The sequence below is a fragment of the Schistocerca americana genome, chromosome 2 (assembly GCF_021461395.2).
Source record: "Schistocerca americana isolate TAMUIC-IGC-003095 chromosome 2, iqSchAmer2.1, whole genome shotgun sequence".
Classification (NCBI taxonomy): Eukaryota; Metazoa; Arthropoda; class Insecta; order Orthoptera; family Acrididae; genus Schistocerca; species Schistocerca americana.
In genome coordinates this window covers 480,342,342-480,357,908 of record NC_060120.1, presented here as the reverse complement: position 1 = coordinate 480,357,908, position 15,567 = coordinate 480,342,342, and the positions used below count along the sequence as shown (strand labels likewise).

General features: G+C 39.6%; 1 protein-coding gene across 3 annotated transcripts in view; it reads right to left on the bottom strand.

Moving 5' to 3' along the window:
- LOC124596370 (cleavage and polyadenylation specificity factor subunit 1) overlaps positions 1-15,567 on the bottom strand; it is a 299,255-nt gene that overhangs the window by 198,428 nt on the left and 85,260 nt on the right. For all 3 annotated transcript variants that reach the window (XM_047135481.1, XM_047135482.1, XM_047135483.1), the window contains one exon: positions 6,056-6,196. In XM_047135481.1, coding sequence (XP_046991437.1) covers positions 6,056-6,196 — 141 coding nt within the window. The remainder of the gene's footprint in view (positions 1-6,055; positions 6,197-15,567) is intronic.

The window sequence follows — 15,567 nt, the reverse complement described above, 5'->3', positions numbered from 1 at the left end:
ATGCTTATGTGGTATCAACATGATGGATGTCCAGCACATAATGCCTTGCATGTACATCGTGTTCTGAACCAAAGATATTCTGTCAGATGGATTGGTCAAGGAGGAACAGTTACTTGGCCTACTAGGTCTCCTGATTTAAATTCTCTAGACTTTTTTCTTTGTGGCTGAATTAAAGACGTTGTCTATCGCGATATTCCAACAACTACAGAGGACATGCCAGAATGTATCGTGCTTGCTTGTAATTCTCTTCAGCAGGCAACACTGGAAGCAGTAAATAATTCTTTCACTCAATGAGTGCGCCAGTGTATCCGTGTCCAGGGTCACCACTTTGAGCACCTTTGAATGTTCTGCTCCTGGGCAATGGTACAGGAGAGTCAAAGTCAATTTTGTGTCATGTTTTTACTTGATTTTCATTTGTTTTCTGACAACCCCAGCAAGTGGACAAGTTTGTGATCCTGGGCTCAAAGTCAATGTTGTGTTATGTAATTAATAATGTTGTGTTTCAGTGAATGGTACACTGTGATACATTTTTGAATAGGTCTTTAGGAGAGGAAGTGAATTACTGAATAAAAAATACAGGGTGCCACTTGAAAAAAGTCATAGTGCTGTTCATGTTTTTGTAAAAAACAAAGCTACAATGAAGGCAATCATGCTGACTGATGCCCCCCTGATGGCTAAAGAACGTTTGCTTGAAACATTTTGTAATTTGCATCTGGACAAAGTTATCTAGGGTGGTCAAGATAAATGGGACACCCTGTATAAGATTACTGCGGTGGAGGGGTAGCAGCTTTGGCTACTAATAAAAAGGTACTGGTTTGGGTTTCAATCCTAATCACAGCTTAGATTATGAATAAAAATCATCATCAATGGTGCCAAAGACTTCCAGTAAAAGAGTCCTCTCAGTTCTGTCAATGGTCTCCAGGAAACTGGAACCCTTGTGGTAGGAAATTGCACCTGAAGTTGGAAGAATCAGTGATGATTAATACACAAAAGGCAACAAAAACCACTGAATTAAAGATGCATAATGTTTACCGAACATGTCCATTCGGATCTCCAGGAGTGGACTCCCAAGAGAGATGTGACCACAAGAAAAATACTGAATAACCAATGAAAGGGTAACATTCTAAAAGTCTTGGTGATGTATGTTAGAAGCCTGAATGTAGCAGTGAAGCTATAAAACCTGAAAAGGGAAATGCAAAGCTCAATTTAAGTGTAGTGTAGGAATCAGTGATCTGGAATGGAAAAAGTGACATTGATTTCTGGTCAGATGAATAAAAGGTAATATCGACAGAAGCACAATATGGTATAATGCAAGTAGAAGCCACTATAAATGAGAAAGTAGGGCAAAAAATGAATTACTATGAAGAGGTGAGTGATAACATTATTGTTATCAGAACTGACAACAACTAATGTCAACAAATATAGTTCAGGTGTACATGCCAACATCACAAGCAGAAGATGGAGAGAGGGAGAGAGGGGGAGAGAGAGAGAGAGAGAGAGAGAGAGAGAGAGAGAGAGAGAGAGAGAGAGAGAGTGAGTAAACCAGAGCACTTAATGGTAATTCAGTAATGAAAAACGGATCACAATCTACCAATCAAGGCGACTGGGGCACTATATTAGGGGAAGTGGTAGAAGACAGCGTTACAAGATATTACAAGCTTGCCAGTAGAGGAGAAATATTGCTCAAATTCTGCAATAAATTTCAGCTGTTAATAGAAAATACACTGTTCAGGAATCAAAATAGAGGGAGATATGCTTGGAAAAGGTCTGGATTTCATCACAGTGAGACAGAAATCAGGTATTGGATTGTAAGGTGTACCCAGGAACAGATACAAGCCACACACCAAAATTTAGTAACAATGAAGAGTAGGTAGGCGTTTAAGAGAGTCGTCAGGAAGAATTAATGTGTAAAGGTGATGAATACAGAATGATTCATGAATGAAAATAGCTGGTAGAAGTTCTCTGGGGCTGTAAGTAATGTGATGATAAATGTCAAAATGTAGGCCAGTCACAAAAGATGGACAGTCAAATATCAGTATAAGGAAGGTACCTGAACGATGGATTCAGAAGAAATACTCCAAATGATCAAGGATAGAAAGAAATGACAGGAACACAGTAATATAAATTATTTATGAATGAAATCAGTAGGAAGTGCATGAAAGCTAAACAACAACAATTGCATGAAAAATGTGAAGAAATTGAAAATGAAATTATCAGGACAGACTTAGCCTGTAGAAAAGTAAAGACAACCTTCAGTGAAATTAAAAATAAAGGCAATTTAGAGAGCAAAAGGAATTCCACTGTTAAAACAGAGGTGACAGCAGATGCATGGAAAACGTACACTGAATGTCTGTATCAGGGGAATATATTATCTACTGATATGATAAAAGAAGAAATGAGCATCAATTTGGATAGCACTGAAGTGCCTGTGTTAAGAGTCCGAGTTTGACAAAGCTTAGGAAGCCTTAACTAGACACAGTGCAAGAATTATTGAATGATCAGCTCAAACAGTTATTAAGTTTTTTTGACACGATCACATCGTTTATGAAACAGTCATAACTAGTTTCTACCTATGATGTCTAACTTCAGATGCTATGGGCGGAATGTCTACATTTACATCTACATAGATACTCCATAAGCCACTGTACGGTGCATGTTGGAGGGTACCCTGCACCACTACTAGTCATTTCCTTTCCTGTTACACTCGCAAATAGAGCGAGAGAAAAATGACTGTCTATATGCCTCCACATGAGCTGTAATTTCTCAAATCTTACCTTTGTGGTCCTTACGCGCAATGTATGTCAGCAGCAGTAGAAATGTTCAGCAGTCTGCTTCAACTGCCAGTTCTCTAAATTTTCTCAATAGTGTTTTTTGAAAAGAACATTGCCTTCCCTCCAGGAGTTCCCATTTCAGTTCACAAAGCAGCTCTGTAACTCTTACATGTTATTCAAACCTACTGGTAACAAGTCTAGCAGCCCACCTTTGAATTTCTTCGATATTTTCATTCAATCTCAAGAATAGGTTGCACCAGTGTCCTAATTTGGTCTCCTTTACAGGTGAATCACTCTTCCCTAAAATTTTCCCAATAAACTGAAGTCAACAATTCACCTTCCCTACTACATTTCAAACATGTTTGTTGCATTTCATATCACTTTGCAATGTTATGCCCAGATATTTAAACATCTTGACTGTGTCAAGAAGGATACTTTTATTACTGTAACCAAACATTACAGGTTTGTTTTTTCTACTCATCTGCATTAACTTAAATTTTAATCTAGCTGCCATTCATGGCATCAACTAGAAATTTTGTCTAAAGGCCCCCATAAATGATCAAACATTTTATCAAACATAGCTATGTTTGCCAAATATTTGACTGTGTACGGCACTGTTTGACGTGTTTGTCAAGAATAGATCGTGTTTGACGTGTTTGCGAGAAATTTTGATTGATGGAAAGTTTGAGAAGATGGCGGACGTTGCTTTTGTCGATGTTTCACCTCATATGTTTCGTGAAAAATGGTTTTACTACGATTTATCTTATTGTATCATGAGTTTCCACAACTATGAAAACTACAATCAAGTATAAAAACGGATAGCACTGACCATTACCAAGATGGCAGAGGTATCACATCCTTCCCAGATTTATATTATGCAGCAAGAGGTTGTGAACAAATTAATATTTTACTATTAATGCATGCATGTGGAAGTGAAATGAAATAAAAGAAATCATAGTTCTCTGGTTCTTCTGCAAACAATGTGGGCTATATGCTCCCATGTTGTCGTGTTTTAATGAACTGTAATTTAGAGGACCAAGTAGAAGAGAATAAATTTTCACTTATTTGTGTCTCCTCCTTCAGTGTGAGGGTAAAGTAACACTAAACAAGTTATTAAGTGCCAATGAACAGCACAAAGTTAATCTAATTGTCAAGTTCTGGGTGTAACATTTCCAATAACAGGGTCCCAGTTGTGTATTTCTCTCTCATTTTAAACCATTCCCTGGAACAGTGTCTGGTTTCTTCTTCTTTAAACATACAGCCAGAGTCAACATTAGATATGCTTTTCTGCATTTGTGGCTGTTCCCATTACAGTTCAAGAATACATCATGCACGAAAAGCATCTGCTTCAAAAGTAAGGTTAAACTGACAAGCTTTCTTTTTTACATGTACGGGCTTGTTTGATATATCTGTGGCTAGATAAGAGTGAACTTGACAGACAAGTTTGCTCTTTTATAAGGACCTTAACAAGTTTTCAAAAGTTTCACTGCACATTCGAAGAAAGTTGATGTAATCATCGGGTTCTGGGATTAACATTTCATGCATAAACCCCTAATATTAAGCCATTGCATCAAGCAGCATCTTGTTTTCTTCTTCTTCTTCTTCTTCGTCTTTAAACACAGTCACATAGTCAATGCCAGGACTGCTTTGTCTGCATCTGTGGCCATTCTCACTACTGTTGAAATCCTGACAGACACGAACAGTGTCAGCTACAGAGTGAAGTTAAACTGAAAAACATTGTTTGAATGTGTACACGCCTGCTTGGAAAACCCGTGGCTAGATAACAGCAATTTTGTCCAACGTTTGGTCATTTATGGGGGCCTTAAGTCATCTTGTATCTTCCTACAGTCACTCAAACTTCAACATTTTACCATACATCACAGCATCATCAGCAAACAAGTGCAGATTGTTGCCCACCCTGTCCACTTAATCATTTATGTATACAGAGAACAAAAGCGGTCCTATTACACTGCCCTCGCACACTCCTGACGATACCCTTGTTTCTTATGAACATTCACTGTTTAGGGCAACATATTGGTTTCTATTAATTAAGAAGTCTTCAAGCCATTCAAATATCTGTGAACTTATTCCATATCCCCATACCTTTGTTACCAGCCTGCACCATGTCAAGCGCTTTCTGAAAATCTAGATATATGGAATCTGCCAGTTGCCTTTCATCCATAGTTCACAGTTATCATGTGAGAAAAGGGCAAGCTGAGTTTTGCATGAGCAATGTTTTCTAAAACCATGATGATTCATGGACATAAGCTTTTCAGTCTCACAAATGTTTATTACATTTGAACTGAGAATATGTTCAAGGATTCTGCAATGCTGTAAGTACTCTTTGTGAAATCGAATTGGGATTCCATCTGGATCTGGTGATTTATTTGCTTTCATATACTTCAGTTGTTTCTCCTTGCCAGGAATGCTTATTACCATGTCGTCCATACAGGAGTCTGTTCAATGGTCAAATGATGGTATGTTTGAATGATTCTCAAGTGTGAACAATTTCCTGAACATGAAATTTAAAACTTCAGCTTTCATGTTGCTGTCTTCAACTGCTACACCAGGCTGGTCAACATGAGCCTGAATGGAAGCCCTAGAACAAGTGTTCATGCATTGTCACATGAACACTTTGTTCACCACATGCTGCCCATGGCATCTGGTTACGACTGTGTCATAAAGATTGTTTCCAAAAATAAGCGTTATAAGCAGCCCATAGCTGTCTCCTCAAACTGAATTAATCTCATTTTATCATGTATTAAAATTCCAAATGATTTATTTGTCAATTTATTGTACTATGTTTCACCATACAATCAGCATGATAGATTAGTCAGTCATAGCTTACTATTTTCATTAAAAAAAACACACACAAAGATATACAAATCATGCAATTGCAGACGTTATTGTGCCATCATAAAAGGCAACAACTTACTCTGGCTTTGCATCACATTATAATACCTCAATATTAAACTAGTTATGTTTTTGAATTTACATGTGAATTAATAAAATGGAATACAGAAGTTCATTCTTCTTTTCAACCAGACTTTTCATTTAGGAAAAACAAATCTGAAATCTCTCCCAAATAAATCTTCACTCTGCAGCAGAGAGTGTGCCAATTTCCTGGCAGATTAAAACTGTGTTCCGGACTGGGAATCAAATCTTGGATCTTTGTCTTTCCCACTAGAACATTTGACGTTTGAAATGTGTCAGAATCAACTATATGTCCATTGTGATGCACAAAGCATTCTTCATTTATGCATAACTGAGATGACAAAGCTCACCATTGTGGAATCTTGCTGGCTCAAAATCATGAAAGCATGTGTGTGTTCATTTTCTCCTTTTAATGAATCATCTGGAACATCTTTATTTCCAATTACTGTCCACATGTCAATGCACCCAGGAAGCTCAAAAGTTGTAACAACCTGCAAAGAAGTTCAATGAAAATAAATTTCCAAAAGTAACAATTCTGCTATGAATAACTATGTTCCTATCAGAGTGTCATAACAGTAGTTTGCTGGGTTCAGGAAAAGCAGTATGCTGAACAAATAAAATACGCCATAATTTCACTTTATCCAACACATAATGGTTACATGAGATATCAGACTTCACATTTTTTATTGAAATTCAAGAAGACTGTCTGAACACTATAGCCACAAACATGACAATAATATACACTTTTAATCACCTTTTAAATTTTGTGTAATGTGTCACACATAACACATTTCAATACTTAATTCAAATCTGCAGATGTTACAGCTTACTTTTTTACAGATATTCAGATAACTAAAATGAGAGAAAGTTTCAGATGCTGAGAAACAACTTCTTCTTGCTAAAACTGTGCTTACAAAACAGAAGCAGCAAAAAACATAACAATACAATCCTACAGCAATAAAATGAAATGTTCGGAATAGTGTCACGCCGAAATCACAATCGAGTCCATATCCAAAGGCAAGATCATCAATGAAATATGACACTTAGCACTGGAAGCACATTTATTACTGACATCAAAATACAGCCAGAAATAAGATATTTCAAGAACCTTCCAGAAACTATAAATACGAAACAACAAATAATTGCTCGGTTCTTGGGTTTGAACTGGAGACCACAGCATGGCAGACAATGATGCTAAACCTACACAACACTGCATATATGACCTGCTGTTTTTCTCAATGGAGTCTACATCGCACTGGATCTACATCTTGTCAGTGATCCTCTGTGTGGCAGCACTGGCATATCCCTGTAGTCTGATTGTGCTATTACATCCTCTTCACTATGATGAGCACTAAAAGTAGCTCCTACTGTCAAAGCTTCATGATCTTTGAATGGGTTTCCTTGAACCTCCTGTCGTTGATCTGCGCCTCTTGACTGTAGTGTGGCTTCAAATGAAGAACAAGCATTATGTCCCTGTGCTTTTGGCTTCTTAATGAAAGGTCATAACCATTGACTACGTACATGATGTATGACAAGCAACAAAGGATATAATACAGCCCAAAGTAGCACTTTAGTAACTTTTCCTATTGTCCTACTTCCCACACTGGCGCAAAAATCCATATCAAATCTCCCAGGCTGTACCTCACTGGATAGTGCTTGACTTTGTAGTGCTCTTGGGTTTTTCCATATGTGTCCAGTGTCCTTATGCGAGTTAGCAGCTTTGCTTCTTTGGTCCTGATGATGAGATGTTTCACACAGTCACCTGGTTAGAATGGGAACACTGTTCCCCATGTCATTTCAGTCTCACGACCGTGAAGCATAAAGAACGGTGTGAAGCCTTTAGTGTCTTGCTTCACTACTGTTTGTGAATGTCATGATAGGCAGTACTGTATCACAATCTCTCTGTTTGATATGATGTACATCAGGAGAGTATCTTATTAAAGCATTCTGTGAGGCCATTTGTCTGTGAATGGTAGGCGGTTTTCATACTGTGGGTGATGTCACAACATGAAATTATCTCTAATACTAGTCTCAACTGAAAATCTGTTCAACAATCAGAGATGATCACACTGATTGCTCTGTGCTTCACAACGTTGTGTTCTACAAGGAATCTTGTTTTCCGAAGCTTTGACAGACAGCAAGGCTATGGCGATAACTTAGCAGGTGACGTAATCAATGTAGACTATTATCCATCTGTTCCCATTTGTTGCCTTCAGGGATCTATTCAAGTTTTGACTCCAATTTGGTCGAATGACAGTGCTGCAGGCAGAATTGGTACCTGATGCCCTGTGACACATGCTTCCTTCAATAGCATTCCTTACAGTGGCTGACATAGTGTCTAACAAATTGGTAGAGACCTCACCAACAATACCTGTGTCTGCTTCTGCCTATGAGTATGCACAAGTCCCAGGAGAACAGAAGCTCGAGCACCATGGAAACACTTCACGCTCACTGGCTGCAAACAGCTGCACTAATGAGCAATCAATTCTGCCCAACCAGATCATAGTTCCTCTTATACAATACTCCATTTATCAACTGGAATTCTCCTTTGATTGGTTTCCTCCTTCAAGGCTATTATAATTTTGAGCAAAGCTGTATATTCCCTTTGTTAAATACCAATATCATTTAATTTAGTGATGACTGAGATTTTGTTCACATTGTTGTGCTTCACCGAAGGATTCCTTGAAAGGCAGTGAGCATCCTTGGGTTTTCATTCATTTTTGTATACCACTGTTTTGTTATAAGCCCGAAGTCTCAGTGCTCTGATGTGTCAATGCCCATCTAACCAGCTGGCCCAACAGATACTTCAGGCTAGTTAGCCAGTATAGAGAATAATGATCCACCAAAACAGTGAATTGTTCACCAAATAAATATGGCCAGAACCTGTTATGTCCAAAACAACTGCAAGGCACTCTTCCTTGTTTGTAGAGTAGTCTATCTCAGACTTGGAGAGTAATCTCGAACCACGTGCTATTGCCTTTTCAACATCTCCTTCAACTGTACTAGAACTGCCCCCATCCCAGAATGACTAGCATCAGCGTAAGTTCTGTCTCGGTATTCTCATAACACAATGCTACAATTGAAGGAGATGTTAGCACCTTCTTAAAGACAAGGAAAGACAAAATGAGTTCAATCTTGGACAAGTCCATTATTAGTGCATGGTGCGATCTGCAGAAAGTGTTGGCTACTCCTCAGTCTGATGTGAGCCTTTACTACTACAAACGGAAATATTCCACATACAATTTTACAGTATACGACATGGGAAACAAGGAAGGGCATTGCTATGTTTAGCATGAGGCCATTGCCCACCGTGGCCCAAATGAAATAGCTAGCTGTCTTTACCATTTCTTGCAGATGAAAGCTTGCAAAGGTGGAAAAACATTCAACCTGTATTCTGATAGCTGTGGAGGCCAAAATAGGAACAGATTCCTATTTTGTATTTCGTCATTGTTTCTTTTAAGTTTGGAATTTCGATCACACATCGCTTTCTAGAATGGGGTCTCTCCCAGAATGAGGGTGACTCAATGCACACTCTGATCGAAAGAAGAAAGAAGAATCAATTATTGTACGTTACAGATCAATGGGCCACTTTAATTAGAATGAGTAAGGTCACTGGAAAGCCATAGACAGTTAATGAAATGAGTCATGACTTAATTTATGACTTCAAGAAAGTAGTGCAGAAGCAACAGTGAAATGCTACAAACTCAAAAAACAGTCTAAAGCAGCTTCAGGGGATCTGAAGATACATACTTCGCAGGTGAGTTCAGCTTCACCATTAGTTTGAGGTTAAATGGGGGAGCTGATGGCAAACACTACAAGTCTGACAAAAAGATGCAAATTCTTAAGAAACCAAATGGATGTTACCAGTGTCCCCGGTATACGGAAGTCCCTCAATTGCAAAAATCTTAGACAGCGCCAAAATAGTGGGCGCTGCGGACATGGGCGACAACGCTCCACATAGGGAAATTTGAACTATGTGTCCACTACAATGAGCAAGAAATTATTTAGGAAGGACCCAACAATACTGACATGTAGATGCCCCCACAAGTGCTGCGGCATCGGCCAGAGGGGAAAAGATGCCTGCGGGGCTGTCTATTGCTGAACACAGTGAGTGCAAGTAGCAATAAGCTGAGTAATGGCTCCATCTATGCTTGGCCAATTCACTTGCCAGCAGAACTAAGCTTTGTTGTGAGAGGTCCCCCAATGACCGACATGCAGAAGCCACAGTACATTATGGTGTAAGCAAGCAGTAATCACAACCCAGGGAGCAGCGCCCTCTGCAGCTAACAGAAGAACCCCATCAAACAAAGAAAGACTGTGCAAAAGGGAGAAATAATTACGCAAGGTATCTGAGGCATGGCACAGGGGTTTTTCTGGCCATCCAATCGGTAAAATATAGAGGACCCGACTAAGTACAGGATCTGTGTGTGATGACTGATGCTATTGTGGCACTAGTGATGGGAAAATCATTGACTGTGTTCTGGTTCTCCATATCTAAACAGAAATGAAGAAATTCTTCCTGATAAAATGCCAGGTTCAGCCTGATCGGAAGGCAATGTAGGCAGCAGCACTGGTGTGTTGTGTCATTGGCTGTAACGTATCTGATAATGATAATGGGAGAGGAAGACAGCCCACCATTGAAAATGATGTGCTCTCTTGTCCGGCAATGAAACCGAAGGGTTGAAAAGATCAACCAATGCCTTTGATCTGTGATTAAATGGAACTTAGATCCATACAAGAAGACATGAAATTTCTTGATGGTGAACACAATCGCTAAAGCCTCCTTTTCCATCTGAGAATACTGCTGCTGAACTGGAGTTAAAATACTGTAAGTCAATGGGTCATTCAGACCCGTCTGCGTATTTGTGCACCAACACCACGCCAAGACCATGCTGAGAGGTATCTCTAGCCAACACAACACACTGACCTGGCTGAAAAGGGGCCAGACATTGGGCAGATTGTTGAAGCTCAGATTTAAGCAAAGCAAACACACTGTTACGAGCTGGCGACCAGAAAAAAAGGACACATTTTTATGCAAAAGTGTGTGTAGGTGCTGAGCAATAGTGGATATCTCCAGTAAAAACTTACGATAGTATGCAACTTTACCTAGAAACGCCTGCAGTTCCTTAACAGAGGTCAGCCACGGCAAAGCCGCAATTACACCAACACGGCGACGCAACAGCTCAACTCCTGTGCGAGAAACCTGAAAACCTAGGTACTGAATTGACAGCTGAAAAAATTGAGATTTGACAAGATTGCATTTGAGACCCACAGACTGAAAAACAGAAAACCACAATCAGAGATTGCATAGGTGGGCTTTGATGGAAGAACCCGAAACAACAATATCATTGAGGTAACACAGTTGGGCACACAGACTGTCACCTGCTCTAAAAAATGCTGAAAAATTGCAGGTGCACTACCAACTTCAAAATGCAAGTGTTTATATTGGTATGTGTCAAAAGGTGTATTGACAATGAAAAGGTGCCTTGTGATATCATCCAAGGGAAGCTGGAGGTACACCTCCAACAAATCAGTCTTGGAAACAGTAGTGGTCGCCTGATAATTTTGTGAGCTACTTGTTAAGGTGGGGCAGAGGGTATGTATCTATCATGGACTATGCATTAATCATGACACTGAAGTTGCCGCAGAGGCAAAGCTTACCCACCAGCTTCCTAATGATCACCAATGGTGTAACCTATACACTGGAAGAAATAGGCTGAATGACATCCAGCAACAGCAAACTGCCTAATTTGGTCCTGACAGAGTCAAACAATGTGACAGGCACCTGCTGCGCCTAAAACAAATAAAGGCGGGCAGACTCTTTCATGGTAATGTGGGCCTGAAAACCGGTACACAACCAAGCCCACGGAAAAACGACAAAAACTCAAGAGCAGAATGACTCCAGTTGCAGATGCAGAACTTGATCTGACACTAAATTTATTTCATCGGCAATGGAGAAATGCATCTAACCTGAAACGGTCTGTGGTACGGAAATGACCCACAAAAAAGAAGGTGACAGGGTGAAAAATGGATTTGAAAGATACAAGAGTTGAGAACTGACCTAGGATCAGAATCTGCTGAATATTGAAGCTAATCAACTTCTGTGAAAACTGTGTGAGGGGAGGAGAGCCCGTTTGAGTGTTTACTAAAGCCACTGCAGCTCCTGTGTCCACTTGCATTTTCAGCGGTTTATTAAACACACACAACTCAATAAACAATTTGTTTGGGGAGACAGTAACTGTACAGATACAATTGATGTCTATCAGTAGTGCTGTGTCCATCACATTTGAAGTCACACATTGACGCAATGTGGGCTTTCTTTAGACGCTTGTTGCAAACAGCCTAAAGCTTAGGGCATGTAGCACAAAGCAATACGGGCAAGACACAAGGGGATCACGCAGCCACTGTTCTGATGTGCCCTCATGCTGTTGGGGCCGTAACCAACACTGCCTCATGCGACGCTGAGTCGAATGGTTGTACTGCTAGAACAGTTTCGCCATCATCATTAACACTTGCAGCATGCCAACAGGGGTTGACTGAGCAACTTTCAATACTGCTCCCACACCCTCCCAGCCGGGGCCATACTAATAATAACATGATGCACCATGTGATCATGGGAGAATTCGTGATGGGTACTAGTGACAAATTTACAACAGCTTACCGTATTTACACGAATCTAAGCTGCACTTTTTTTCCGGTTTTTGTGATCCAAAAAACCGCCTGCGGCTTAGAATCGAGTGCAAAGTAAGCGGAAGTTCTGAAAAATGTTGGTAGGTGCCGCCACAACTAACTTCTGCAGTCTAATATATGTAGCGCTACACAGGCATGCTTTGCAGGCACACAGATGAATACTGGCGCCAAAACCTCTGTGTCAGTAAATAAATTAAAAAAAAAAGGTGGAAGATGAGCTTTTTTTCTCCGCCCCGAGTTTCAAGCACTGCATTTTCATACATTGCGCAACGAAGTAAATACAAATTCTGTATTGTTCAACTTCGAATGTAGCAGCATTTCAATGTACTACGAAAATCCGACTGACCAGATTGTTTGGGATGTTTGTCAATATGGCCAACTCTACGTTCTGAATTCTTTCCTACCTGTGAGAAGAGATGGTTGCTAATAGGAGCTTTTATGAATTGTGAATCACGTACAGTATTATCTTCACCATAAGAATAATATGAATATAAACATATTACCATGTATTCTTTCGTGTTTGCTGCTATCTCATTTAAATCCTGTCTGCCTAATAAACTACAAAACTAGAGTGAGACACAGTAAACGTGGAAGAATATACATATCATGTCATGTTTAAATTCGTATTATTCTTATGGCTAATAGTGATACAGTCAGAAAGGAAGCACGGCAATTGACTAGATTTTTAAATCTAAGATGACTCTAATTTCTGTGCAGAACGTAATGTACTAAAGAGGCGTCTGCAAAGATTTTCAAACAGAGAAAAATTTTCACTAGACTCTCGTTCAGAACATCTTCTATCATACACAGTCTATTATTTGCTTCTTGTTGATCATTATCAAAGAAAGCAGCAGTGTAAGTAACAACAAATAGCAGTCTCTTGCCATTGTTTCACGGTAGCGTGCACCAAAGCAAGCCATGTCGCGAGCGGCGACAGGCCGTAAACACTCAGAATGCGACCAACAATGCATGGCACAGTACAGTGCTGCATTTTCAGCTTAGAGTGACGTAAACACCTATAACAAAGAGAACGGCGCTTATCAGATCAAAGCAAAATATGCAATCAATTCAAACCAGACGAAGCACGTGAAAAAGGAAGGGTACCCATATAAATACAGACGGAGCGCCTGACGCATAGCAATGGCTACCTGGTAAAGCTTAACTGCTAAGCTTACGATTCGAACCAAACTACTGTAGCTGTATCGTCATTCATTCAACCTAATTGTGTCTTATATTACAATGGACCAACTTTGTTTCGATTTGGAGGTGTGGCCTAAAATTTTCCTCTCCCCTTGAATTTCGAGTTTCAAATTTCAGGTGCGGCTTAGATTCGAGTGCGGCTAAGATTCGAGTAAATACGGTAACCAGTGTAACTCTGCAGCCCAGGCTTTGTAAGATTGGTTTGGGCATTTCTGACAATGGTAAAATTCTACACACGTCACAATGACACATGTTCTGACACAGTAATAGGTTGTAAGAAACTGGTGAATTTCATCAAGTGATAAGATGGCATGTCCTTGCAAAGGCACAAATTGGCGCAAGTGATACATGCGCGATAAAAGCCATGATAAAAAAAAAAAAAAGCCCTACATAGGTTTGCATCAACCATAGAAAATAAAATGGAAATGTTGGCATATAACATGTGGAGAAAATGTAACCCTCACTTGTCACCAAGTTTGTTACAGCAAGAACAATCACAATCTATGTAACATAGTACTCTATAGAGCCAATGTAAGATATAATGAATACAGGTTGTGTGTGGCACTGAACACTTTGAATAGAGAACAGTAATAGAATTTACAGAATAGGCCGAGCAGTCGTTTGTGATTGCTTAAATAATACAGTTTCTTTGGCAGTTCATCAGAGTGCCAACCCAGGCCTCTATAAGTGAGCCTGTGAAATGTGTGGACACATCGTCTCTGAAATTGCGCATGTCATGAGTAAAGGTACATCAATCTCACTGGGTCCTGACCTATGTCTCTGAAAACACTGAAAGACAGCTGATATGCAACTGAGTGAGTTATTGCTTATTTAGAATTCATCTGTCTCCTGAATACACAGGCAAGATGTACTGCTGGTATTTCATTTCCTGTCTCTGTAAGGGACTGTTTTTACTTTGGTTAATTGGAGTACAGAAGTACCCAGCACTTCCACCAAACAATGTCACGTTAAAACCACAATCAAGTCCAAATCTGCAGACAAGGTTGTCAATGAAATACAACACTATGCATTGGAAGTTCATTTATTACTGACACCAACATATAGCCAAAACAGAACTGACCTTCTGGACAGAGTGTGCAGCTATTTATACAAACATTGAGTATTCCTGAATATACAAATATTTCTGACATCAGATATTTCATGAACATTATAGAAGTTGTAGATACTATATTAAACAACAAATAACTGCTGGTGATTGAATATGGACTGGCGACACAATGTGCCAGGCAATGAGGCTAACCACTACACTATAGTGCATACACAGCAGCTTGTAGCAATAGTGTCTCACAGAGGTGAGTCTAGAAGTCGGTCAGGTCAAGGGTGGGGGGCTAATGGTGGGGGGAGGGAGCGAATGGAATATCGCTTAACAAAAGGAGAGTTGGTGTCCTCCATTTAAGTAGATTTTGGTTATTGTTTTGGAGTTCAAGATAAAAACGTGTCAAGAGAATGTATGTGCCCGGGAAAAAAATACGATTTGACCCAGATGTCCGGCGATTTCGAAGTTTTTGTCTGGGGTTAACAACTCAAGTGTTGGTAGGCATACCCGGCATATTTAGCTTCCTTGATTATTGTATGTGGTACTCATACATTAATATACATCCAATGTATATTAATAAATAATAATATGCTCATTTTAAGTTAAATGATATTTATTGGGTTAGATAGTAAGCTATTTGCCACTCTTATTCTTTTGTTAAAATGTATTTTAAATACATTGAAACCTATGTTGCTACATAATTATAAAAAAAATTATGTGAATCTGTTGAAGTAATATATTCGCTGATTTCTGAAGTCATTTTATCCAGTATAATATGATGCTGCATTTGGGGTGGGGGGGGGGGGGCTAGGCTATAGCCCCATGGCCCCTCCCCCTTGCCACTGCCCCCTGGTGTCTCAGGAAAGTGTGTTTACTTCTACAAGAACCATCCAGAAACTGTTAAATACTCTCACA